Source organism: Ciona intestinalis, chromosome 2, assembly GCF_000224145.3.
Source record: "Ciona intestinalis chromosome 2, KH, whole genome shotgun sequence".
Taxonomy (NCBI): domain Eukaryota; kingdom Metazoa; phylum Chordata; class Ascidiacea; order Phlebobranchia; family Cionidae; genus Ciona; species Ciona intestinalis.
The window spans coordinates 6,891,472-6,904,014 of record NC_020167.2 but is presented as its reverse complement, the minus strand read 5'-3'; the positions used below and the strand labels follow the sequence as shown (position 1 = coordinate 6,904,014).

General features: G+C 34.1%; 1 protein-coding gene across 1 annotated transcript; it reads right to left on the bottom strand.

Annotated features, from left to right (window-relative positions):
- Positions 1–228: 228 nt before the first annotated feature.
- Positions 229–12,407, bottom strand: LOC445767 (hepatocyte growth factor receptor). The gene is made up of 18 exons (XM_002126482.5): positions 10,100–12,407; positions 9,619–9,776; positions 9,284–9,445; positions 8,891–9,013; positions 8,444–8,592; positions 7,877–7,995; positions 7,596–7,726; positions 7,035–7,184; positions 6,561–6,702; positions 5,689–5,821; positions 4,957–5,177; positions 4,154–4,323; positions 3,543–3,656; positions 3,053–3,160; positions 2,595–2,681; positions 2,204–2,372; positions 1,664–1,818; positions 229–1,492 (listed from the first exon to the last, which is right to left on the bottom strand). The coding sequence occupies exons 1-18, from the start codon at positions 12,346–12,348 to the stop codon at positions 1,308–1,310; spliced, it is 4,725 nt and encodes a 1,574-aa protein (XP_002126518.3). The 5' UTR covers positions 12,349–12,407; the 3' UTR covers positions 229–1,307.
- Positions 12,408–12,543: the final 136 nt, after the last annotated feature.

Here is a 12,543-nt window from a genome sequence, read left to right as displayed (position 1 = left end):
GCCAAGCGGATTGCGGGAAGTGAAATTTATCATAAGATTTTGCCAACCAAATTGTTGAAAAGCAGGATGTTGGTTCGTTTTGACGACGATTAAAAATTATCATATATACACATTTACGACAATAACATTTTTCCACACATGGTAATCCTCTTATAAACGAATACCCTAGTTTCAGCTTTTATAGGTGATCTTTCTGATTAGTTGTTTTGCACAAATTTACACATAATAATCTGTTTGCCCTTTTACTTTACTATGATCAGATGGGTGAAAATTTCTCAAAATGTAAAATACCAGAATTCAAATGAAATATTAAAAGCACAGAATCAAATTATAACGTTGACTTCAACTTGTAATCTCTAACTTAAACTATCAGCAGTTGTGAAGCAATAAAAACTAACAGAAGTGGAAACATGTCTATAGTACTGTTTAGTAAAAAATTAATGAAAGCTTTTCGAAAATTAATTGTTTTTATTTGTTAAGTTATGAAAAAGAGTGTTTTCTACAATACTTGTAGCAACAACAAACAAATTATAAATAATTTCAAATAACTAATTAATAATTTTCATATATATACATACATACACAAAGCACAAGTTTCTGTTGCAACTAACTACTATTGCTTAATATGAATAATTAACACCGGACAGCACCGTAACACAGCAAATGAAGACAAATTATGATTCAAAAATTGTAAAAGTGCATTTATAAAATTTTCATTGACTATTTCAATTGCACATGCTAACACAAGCCAGTAAACCAACTATACAGAAGATCTTCCATGAAAAGGTATTAAAATGCACCTCTACTTTTAGTACAAATCTCGTAGAGCTAACACAATCGATTATAAAATAAAATTTGAAATTTTACTGCACCAAAACTGAACAGAAACTATAATTTTAATTAAAATAAATGAATTGGAAGGCATAAGTGAAGTCTTTACATTATTAAAGAGTAAATTCATGTATAAAAAGGATTGTATGTGAAGTGATTTTCTCGAAATTTACAGCATATGTGTTTAAAATTCGTAAAAAAGACAATGAAATACATTACAATACATGTTGATAGGTTAGTTTAAAAGCTAATATCATAAAGTACCACAGAGCACCTTGCATCTATAAAAATGTACAAAACGTTACTACTAACTCACACTGCATCTGTGGAGACACATGAAGTCAGAACAACATTCTTGCAGCTGTGTTTTGGGCAGTGTGTCCTCAAAGATACATCAAATCAAAACAGTTTCATATTTCCACCATTCCTCCAAAATATGCCCAACTTCAAGCAGTAGAATATGCTTGTGACTCTGGTCAAGTATTGACTGTGTTGGAACGCATAGGAAGATACATTTTCGGTGATTCGGCAGTAGCTCCATTGTTGCTCATAGGGATGTAGGAAGGACTAATTGGGTCGGTGGCAGACCTGTTGCGGTTATTTTCAGCGGAAGGTTCACTCAACGGAGATTCAAAGTATGTGATATTGTCCAAGTTTGCACCTAAAAATAAAGTTGATTATTTACTGTCGAGCAAAATGACTTTGTATTTATTAAACCTAAGTAATTAACAAAATGTTTTCGGTGCTTAATGGTTTGTTATTAACCTAAAATTAGTAAAACCTAAATAATGAACAAAGTGTTTTCTGCAGTAAATTGTTTTAGCCAACTTACCAGGGGGGCTTGTCTTGCTTGTTTTACGTGGAACAAGAGGTTGGGTGTTTGTGCCATTTGTTCCAGTTTTAGTCAATGGAGAAGGTGTGATTGGTTGATTAGGTGTGCGTGGGAGTGGGCGTGGCCGTGTTGGTGGTGTAGCTTCACTGTATTGCCTGAAATTTAAAAGTTCATATAGGACAGAATGAGACTTGGTGTGGGGTGACATTGGTTTACCAAGTTTTTCATAATGTATTATTTAAAAGGTTATGTAAGACAGAACGGTAAAGCCCTTGTCGCCTACCTTTGGGGTGCAGGCTCCAATCACTGGTGAGGTCCATACAGTGGCACCCCGGGTGTTGGGGTAATGGGCCAACCTGGCCGAAATGCTAGGACCCATGGTGTGCCATGCTGTGGTACCTCACCCACATAGAATAAAATAGAACAGAATGAATAGACTTTGGTATGTGGTGAACAGAGTTTTTAATATTGTATTAGAAAAAAGGAATTGTCACCACACACATGCTACTATCTTTATAATGATTAAGGTCGCCTAATTACCTTGGAGTACGAGGAGATTCTTTCTCTTCAACAGATTTCTGTGGTAAAAGATAGCCGTCTGTGTCTGTTTCACTTGCTTTTTGCATGTTTGGGTGAGTACGCAGTTTACCCAGGGGTACAGGGGTTTTCCCCTTTTTAGATTGACTTGGAAGAAGGTAACCTTCTTCATCTGAAATAAAAGGATTTGTATAAGAATGAAAATATTTGTGAAAACAATTCATAATCATTTCTGCAAAAAATCTGTAAACATTTTTGTAATAAATCTGAAACAAGAGAATTGAACCGAAAACGTGTACTGTTACATCATTAAGCCAATTTAGTAAATTAGAAGAAATTATAATTTCAAGCTGATTATTTATATAAAAGGTGTTCAAATAAACAAATGTGATACCTGTGGATAAATCGTCTCCATGGTCAAATGATCGGGTAAGTGGAGATATTGCTGGTGAAGAATCAACTGTGCGAGACTTAAAAAACACTGAAAATACAAAATAAATAGTACAATCGAACAAAATACTTTAACATTATTACAGTGGCATAAGTGGTTACTTATTTCAGTGCAAAATAACTAACCCATTATAAGACCTAGTAGGATAGAAAAGGTATGTTTTTTTATAGTGGGGGGGGCAAACATATAGTGGGGGGGGAGGGAAGACGGGACACCTTTGGCACATAATGACTAAATATCCCGATCAAGTTTTAACAGTCTATGGGAGTTGTGAAAATACGGCTTATAGTTCTTGAATGTTTTTTGTTTACTACGAAATGGGACAAGAAAATACAAGGAAAAGGCGTTCTATCTTCCCCCACCCTACTATATAGCTTTTACACCACACACAAGTAGCATACCTGGTGAATGGTCAGGTTGTTCAATAGTCATTGCACGGTTACGAGGTGGAGGGACTGAACTTACTCCTCCCCTGTCTAATGATCCACCACTAACAGGGGTACGGGGACCTGGGGTGAAAATATGAAAACTTTTAAATATGAAAAAAATTAGATCTTGTAAAAATATAAAACCCTTTTTACCAAAGTAAAATTGATTTTTCGAATGTCAAATCTTTTTGTCATAATAAGATATAAAAATCCCTTTTTTAAAAATGAAATCCATTTTACCATAATTGTAATGAACAGTGACATAGTATGTAAAACTATATAACTGGGCCCTAGGATAAATTAAGCAATAACCCCCCATGCCTAAGATAAAATATTTTTTAGTCACTTTCAGCAAATAAGAACCTCAATAGAAAAATATATGAAATATATGAAAAAACACAAAATAACAGCGGCAATGAAAACATTTGATTAAGATTTGTGCGAAATTGTTTTTTTAACAGACCAGGACTGAAGACATCTTGTACCATGCTACCACCCGTGCTTCTGCTTTCTGATGTTCGAACCAGTGATGGGTAAGGATGAACATCCATTACATTTATGTAGTTCACATCGAGACCTGCAGTAACAAGCAACTTTTTATACAGCAGTTCAATTTAAATATTGCTACTAGGAATGATGAAAATATACATACTGCTACATTGACTTATGTTAATTTATAATTTACATTTCAATATCATATCCACACAAGGTAATGTCAAAAAGGTAATAGAAAAATCTATATATATATATATTTAATATTTATGAATTATGTATATATAAAAATCAGTATAAGAATAAGATGGAAGTAAAGCAATTAACTGTTAAATTACAGTAGCTTTAAATTAATCAATAAGTGAGTTATAGTAGGGTGGAAGGGAGACTGGACACCTTTAGTACATAATATCTAAATATCCTGATCTTGTTTTAAACAATTAACTACGGTCTATCGGAGTCGTAAAGATATGGTTTTATAACTATTTGAATATTCTTTGTTAACTACTAAATGGAATGAGAAAATAGAATGAAAAGTTGTCTCATCTTCCTCCACCTTACTGTAATTATATGATTGGCTACCTGGATAATGCACCCCATGTATTTCTCCATATATTTGCTCGATTTTTCGTACAAGCGTCACAAAATCTGGTCTTGTTTCAGGCAACGGATGCCAACAACTGAGCATGAGTTCATACAAAGGATCCGGGCAATACTGTGGCTGACGTAAACGACGTCCGTCAAGTATGTAGCTAAAAATAAAATATATTAATGAATTAAATAATCTTTTAACAAATCATCTGGTATAAAAAGTGTGTTTTCGATGTTTTTCTGCCATTTGGCAAGACTTTATCAAGGAATGGAGCACAGAAACTTTGGAAATAAACTACAATTTTTCGGATAAACCATTAAAAGATTATTTACATTATGCCTGGTAACAGATGTAACAGAATATTTGTAAATTAGGTTCTCAAGCTAATACATTTCTTATAGTTATAATTATAAATAAATGTCAAAAATCTATCACAGTGTTAAAACTTTAATAAAAATAAATCTTTCATAAATAAGGAACTAATAAATCGTGAATTTTTTTCATTAATGAACTGTCCATTGTTAATTTATGATGGAATGCATTAGTGTTAATGCGGTCACTGGTCTCTTTTAATACGAAGTCCAATTCATTATTTATGTCATTAAATATTCACAAAATTAATGTAGGATAATAATGAACAAAACTGAGCCAAAGTTTACAAGAAATTTGATGATCAATTGGTTCTTGAGGTTCAAGTGGCACCTCAAGTTATATATATGTACCACTCTACAGGACAGTGAACTCATGCCAGTGATTGTATATTAACAATGTAACTAATGAGTCATCCACATACTTGACAACATCGAACGCATCCACATCTGGATAAGGCGTGACACCTCTAGTCAAAAGCTCCCACAGTAAAATACCAAATGACCAGACATCGGTCTTGATGGTGAAAGTTTGCTGTTGAAGACTCTCAAGTGCCATCCACTTAACAGGCATCCTTCCAGCATGTTCGTGTGGCTTGTAATACTCCTTCTCGTAAATATCACGTGCCAAACCAAAGTCTGCCACCTACAATATTGATGCTGTACTAATTGACCTTATATGGTAGGCGTGGATTGATAAATGGCTAAGGAGAAAGTCCTGTATTTGTACGCCGGGATTCAATAGTAAATTAGAAATAATTGATAGAAAGGCTAGAAGATTTACATTACACCATGTAAGGGCATTTATGTTCAAACCAAACCGACACAATCAACAGAACAGTTCTTGTGTAATAATTTTAAAATAAATAATAGAAAGTTAGAGGCTGTATACCATGCAAGACACACATTATGCTCAAACTTTTACAATCAGCAATCCAGTTCTTGTTTAAAACGTTATCTTTTACAAGCCCACCAACGGTATGACACTTTAAAATATTAGTTAATGAGATTTCGATTGTCATACTACAAATGAAAACATCAATTCAATAACTTGCGTTGTGCCTAAAATCCAGGTATTTTAAATCCAGGCATTTTAAATGTAGGGAATCGTAAAAACTAATCAACAACAGTATAGACCCTATACTACAAATTCTTACCTTCACAACATATGTCTCATTCAACATACAGTTCCTTGCAGCTAAATCTCGATGAACAAATCGTTGTGATGCAAGATAACACATCCCCTTGCATGCTTGCAACCCAAACCCAACCAGATCCTTTACTGTAGGACTGTGAGGATGTATTGTGTTAGGTCTTCAGCAAAACAGGGCAAAAATATAGGGAAATTGAAACTGAACAACTAGAAAAGCTATATGCTAGAATGGCAAGACAAATGTTTATCTTTGGCCAAAGTCTTAGATTTTTTTTACTTGTTTTTTTAGATATTTTATTTTTTTACACCTGCGGTGTTTTTAAAAGCACATTGGTTACAGAGGAAGCATATGGCAAGTAGAACAAGGTGGAAACCACTGCCTTAACAATGACGTCAACCATGTTAAATATTAGCTATTACTCCCTTGGCTGGTAACCTTTATTAAAAGGATTTAGCAAATGGATGAAAGGGAAACTCATAAAACTACCGAGAATGTGGAAAATACAGCAGCATACTGTGACTGGTTTATTGACTTTTAATATTTACTACAGGCTGACGGCTAGGATGGGATTCATAACATAAGGGGAACAAGGTACATTGATATGAATGGTGTGTCACACACATGGTAGACAAACACGGATGGTAGACAACTCAAGTGTGAAATTGATAAATAAATGACAGCCTACATAGAAACACATGTCTACAATTGGTAATATTTTTCATACAGAATTACCTAAAAAATTATTAGTTAAGAAGCTTTTATTTTTCAACTGTATTCGAACCAAAAAATAAGAAACATTGAGTTAAATGCTTTTCTTTTTTAATTGTATACAAACAAAAAAAGAAGAAAATTCAGAAAGTGAGGAATCCACTCACTTGTTGGATGGTTTTCGTATAAACTGAAGTAGATCTCCGTGCATCATGTACGGGAGGACAACCATTGGAGCTCCGTCATCATCCCAACTGATCCCGATGAGCGTGAGGACGTTTTCATCGTGAAAATCGCTCATCATTAAACCTGTCATATGAATATAAATCGCTCATCATTAAAACTATCTTGTGACCAGTTAAAAATGAAAATAAATTGGAAAATAAATTGGGATAAAACAGTATTTAAGTTCGAAGGGTTATAACAATGGCACTCAAAATAGAAATGTGATATGATACTAATCATGACAAGCGTGCAAATCGCTGATCATCAAGCCTATCATGTAATCATGTGAATATAAAAAATAAATCAGTTTTAAACAAATATTTTTAGGCAATATATGCACAATGTGAAAAGAGGTCGCCTCCTTTACCACTTAATAAAGCCCACCTAACTGTATTTAACTAAATCATGACAATCACCTTCTTTAAGAAACTTTTCCACAGATTCTGTGTCTTCAATTTTTGAAAGGGTTTTGATCGCCACTTTTCTTTTAATGGGATTCCCATTCAGTTTACTTATCTCCGAGGTGATGTATTCACCATTGTACACTGTCCCAAAATGGCCTTTGCCTGTGGAAATGTACGCATTTATTTATACGTCGGCAATAGAATTACGTAATAAACTATAAACAAGATATGCAGTATCCGGTACCATTAAACAGTGTAAAGAGTGCTCGGCTCCAGACTCGGGGATCGGGTCCGAAAATGTAAAAAATCCCAAATTTGTATATTGATTTTTATCAAAAAACGAAAAGTTATAAAAGTAGTAAAAACAAAAATACCCTCTAAAAAACATGTCAAAGTTAGAAAAAACAAAACATCTTAGAAAAAACATGTGAAAACCTTTAGATTACATTTGAACATTTTTATAAAAAAACTTTCTTTGACTTTTTTTCGTTGGTATTCCTTTTAATGCAGTGCACGAAATTCCACCCCAGGTTTGGTGGTTATAACTAGTTGTAGTAAGATTCACCTACTTACCTATAATATTCTCCTTGTCAACCATTAACTTGTTGCGTGATATCAACACAGAACTCATCTCTTGGAGGATTTGTGGCGAAAGTTGCTCTGAGATGGAAGCGGAACTGATCAGGGGAAGACGCTCATTGTTTCTGGAGGTGGAAGATGATGTTTAAGTCTTGGATAAGCTTAGTAACACAAAGGGAAAATACTAACAGAGTGAAAGAAATTTTGATTATTTTTATATTAAACTATTATTTGCACCTAGAAAGAAAAGTTTAAATATGAGATGATATTATTACCTTATGCTGTTGCCATGGTAATTGTTCACAGGATTGGCAGAGTAGGCAACAGCAGTCTCTTCTTTCTTATTTCTACGCTTGCACACAATTATCATGACCACAACAAGAATTACAATTATCTGCAAAGAATAATTTCTGGTAACCACAAAGAAAAATATAGAAAATAACTTTTTATAAAGTAAAAATAGAAAAAAAAAACTAACAGAAAAAATGTAATATATAATTTTAGGTATTTTAAAAGCAAAAAATGTCAAATTGGGGCCTAAAATGTAAAATACCTTTCATGCTTTTATTGTGTTGTGTTACAGGTAGTTAATTGGGAAAAAAATTGGCAAATACTTTAATTAAAATACTTGGAGCCTAAAACACTGAATTCCTTTTATGCTCATAGCTTATATTACTTTACACATGGTTAATGATAGAATGGTGACAGACTGATAGCCATCAGTAACAGCTTTGAGCTTGAAAAGCCTCTTGTTTTTTTAGAAAAGTTTGGGAAACGTTGTGCTAGAATGAGGCAATAATATTGTTGGTCTTGTGCTATAAGACAACACACTTACGACTCACCCCTAGAAGTACAGGCACAATGATTGCTGCGATTGATACAGGTTTTGGTGGTGGAGTGGTGTCCATTACACCTGGGTTGTATAGGATGTTTCTTCCAAGATGAACCGTTACATTGAGTAGATTTCCTATATCTTGTGCTTCTTGTGGAACTACATGTAAAAAATGTGTTCGTTTGGCGTACGAGTTTGATTTTATATTTCTGTTTTATAAAGTAGGGCAAATGATTGCCTATTGCACTGAAAATAATAGAGAAAATGGTAAAGAATGCAAATAAGATAATGTGCAGTGTCTACTGTCTATTACTATGAAAAAAATGATGTAAAAATGGACATTTGATTGTTGTCTGGCGGTTTACTTTACTTTTACAATATTGAGATGAAATTTTCTCACGAAAAAAGTAAAAACAAACCAATTGTGTCAATACTGTAAATAGTGGCAATGTCATACCAAGACAGATAATATCTTGATCTCTTTTCCCTTTTTCCAAGATAAAGTTGATAGAATCACATGGAATATCTTCCACCATCACTGTATAATCAGACTTCTGGCATCCAAGCAGCAAGTTAACACCTAAAGTTTATAACATGTGTTGAGTAAAGATAAACAGAAAAATCTTATTGAAGAAAATAACAAATATTAACAAACTCATTAGGTTTTCTAATAAAACAAGCAGTTTGCAAATCACTGAAGAAGGGAATGGATTAAAGTTAAACGTAATAAATTTAAATTCAATCTACGTGTTAGAAATTAGAATTAATGGAAATTAATTCATCATAGCAGCTAATTGCCAACAAAGGTACAATGGAAGAAACAAATATTACAAATCTTCAAAAGTGCTACCTGATATTAAAACTGAAAGTTCATCTTCTTCCTCGTGTCTAACTTCTTGGTTGGTTGAATTGAACGAGTAAATGACCGGTTCGTTACAAGCTTCGTAATCTAATTGTTGAGAAACACCATCCATCTTGAAAGCAATAACTCCTTTTACTGTTCGTTTCAAATCTGAAACAACAGAATAATATATTCATTATTGAATACAAAAAAATATATACATTTATAGTCAGGAAAGGAAATGTGACACTTTTTCAATCTATTTTCTCTTCTTTTTTGGTAGTAAACAAAGAATATAGACCATTGATTGGCCGACTATCTCAAAATATTAAGTTTAATCTTACCGTAGACCTCAGGAAATGCTGGGCTGATAAATTTCATGTGTTTGCTATTTATCACTTTACAAGGAACATCTCGTGTGACGTCGGAAATTTGTATCACAGCTGTTGGGCTCGAAACTGAATCGAGATTTTTTCCTTCTACTTTTACGTTAAGTCCACCTCTGTCAATATAAATTTAATTTAAAAATTCAATTTTTAAAACTGTTTCATTACTTGCTTTGTTTTAACTTGGTATTATCCAAAATCTCTACTATTTAAAATAGACATAGTCAAAATACAACTATTACAACTGCACCTTTAAAAGCAGCCTTACCAGAAAAAGTAGAGCTATATAACTTTTGTGAATTGAACAAACACTGTAATGGAGAATATAAGATTGGTCTTAGTACGCTGTAATATAGTTTAATGAAATTCCGCATCAGCTCTGCCACAAGAATTGTATTTAAAAATGCAACAAAACCCATTTGAGTTAGACTGTGTATACCTTTTTAACGTGGTGATCTTTAGTGAGGTTATTTGAGGATCCGTTTTGTAGATGAATGTCCCTTCAGCAGTCCATTGTGTCCCATCTATTGTAACTGTAACATTTCCATCATTAATTTCCCGTTTACTCCTTTTGCTCCCACTTGTGACACACAAAATTGTATTTCTGTTTCTAGCTGTCACTTGACAGTCAATGCCGGCAACAGTAACCCCAACGTTGGACCCTGTGTGAAGATTTTTGCCTCGAATATTTAGAGTCGTACCACCAGATTTTGGACCAAAATTTGGTTGGAAGCTGGATACTGAGACATCCAAAAAAGAAAATTCTGTTGAACTGTTGGCAACACCCTGGATCCGGTAATACTCCTTGCCCACGTTGGTTTGTGGAAGTGGTGAATACACAAACATTGAAATCTTGGAAGATATATTTTGATTCGTTAAGTTAACCTGATTTGTAGAGCACTGAAACTGATTGTATAATTCTTCCCCAACAGCACTGCAAATTCCTAGTTCCCCGATAGTGACATTCCATGTTGTGTTTTTACCAAACCGTGGAGTACTGTGACCTAAGCCTTCTCCCGTGAATGTAATGACAGTGTTGCCCTGCCATGGTCCAGATTTTGGAGAAAAATCAAAAATAATTGGACGACAAATATTTATTTCATTACCATGACATTGGGACTTGGAAGAACATTTCATCTCATCGCTGCAATATTCACAGAGGAAGTTGTTTCGAACACATTCTCTGCATGATGTTATGCTCTCGCACACCTCTTTCAATGATATACTATAAAGTGATGTTTCATCCATAGCAACAATCAATTGCTTGGCTTCAATGTATTCCACCTTTACAATTGGATGTTTTGATATTTGCAGAGTGATATTTAAGATATCCTGGATACGTAAGGCACCAATGTGGTAAAAAATGAGCTCGCCGGAACTAGTTCCTATGGCAGAGACGGTCTTGGTGCCAAAAGAAAACACAGTCATTGATCTAAGGTGAGCATTTTGTTCATTCTGGTATATAAGCACATTCTGTGATTGGACTGGATCCTTAGAATAAATGTTGTGCACTGTATTTCTCTGAGCTGGTCTTGCACACAAGGTAACTGGTGCACTTGTGGGCTTGTACGAACACTTTTTGGTAACACTTCCCTTTTCGTACAAAAATTCAAGACCAGCCTCGCGACTAGGGTTAAATTGACAGTCCGTTATAGACTTCTTGAACTCTAACTCAATATCTTTCATGCTGTATGAACACAGAGAGGTTGATTGCTTGTGTTCATCTTTGGCAAGGATAAAAAGAAAGGTATGGTTTGATATATTTGGGTCTAATCTTTTCCTTGTTATCCAATCTGTGCTGATTTTAGTCAGGTGTGCATCTAGTATGTTACTAAACTTGAATTTTGCTCTTGTTCCTTTGCATAACAGTTTAATCTCGGAATAACTATAAAAAGCTTCATCTCTTTGGCAAACTCTAACCAAGCGTATTTGTAACCGCGGTGCATTTAAGTTCTTATTTTGGTTGGTAACAAAGTAGGTAAATCCATTGTAGCTGAAGCCATATTTATACTGAATCTTGTAGTTTCTCGCATGTGTTTTATGAACAGTTATATGGGATACTAGTTTTAAATGTTGTGTTGTAGTATTTTCGGTAAGATGAAACCCATTTAACTCGCTATTCCAAACTTTGCTAGACACAGACTGTTGATATTCATAAGGAATATTATCATCGATAGTTCTTCCAAAATAAAACACATTTCTACCAGCTGGACCCGGTGCCATCAACCCATACGTACTGCCAGATAAACTTACAATATGGTTTGAATTATTGTAAGTGCCGGTGACAGCAACTGCATTAAGAATATTATTCAAGGCGTGGTGATGACACATACCATCATTGGCTGTGCCACATGATATTACTAATTGGTTATCAGTGTCCACTAAGAGCAATTCGATAACATTTTCCTGATTTTGACAGTCAGGTCCATTGCATGGGTTGTTGTGTACTGCTGTAGATGTTTGGTTATAAACAAATTTGTTTTCAAGTTCCAAACTCTGTGATGTCTGATACAATGTATCGATTCCTCCAACATAAAAAACCTGATACATTCCATCCCAAACGAACGATTTTAAGTTGGTGTCGCCAGTGAAGTTGCGGATAAACGAGTTTCCTGTATGGCACCAAATCAGAAAAATAAAGAAAATATAAACTGAATTTTTAATCCATTCATTTATTACGGGGTACATCTTCACATTCTGACACGATGGTTTTAGTTTTCTAAAATAAAATATAAAGTGTTAAAACTTAATGTTAGGAGTAAATTACATAATCTGAACTTTTTACAAATAAAAATATCAGATAATCTAAAAATACTGCACTCGGTAAGCCTCACTGTTTTATTGCAACATTCGACAAGCCTTACTGTTTTTATTATAATGAAA

What these genes read in the sequence shown, in the direction of transcription:
- LOC445767 (XM_002126482.5), bottom strand. Translation starts at nt 12,348, where the DNA reads ATGTACCCCGTAATAAATGAATGGATTAAAAATTCAGTTTATATTTTC. An exon ending in GGAAAAGTTTCTTAAAGAAG is followed by an intron (nt 6,703 to 7,034) that starts GTGATTGTCATG and finishes TTCATATGACAG; the next exon opens with GTTTAATGATGAGCGATTTT. An exon ending in ACAACCTGACCATTCACCAG is followed by an intron (nt 2,682 to 3,052) that starts GTATGCTACTTG and finishes TTGTATTTTCAG; the next exon opens with TGTTTTTTAAGTCTCGCACA.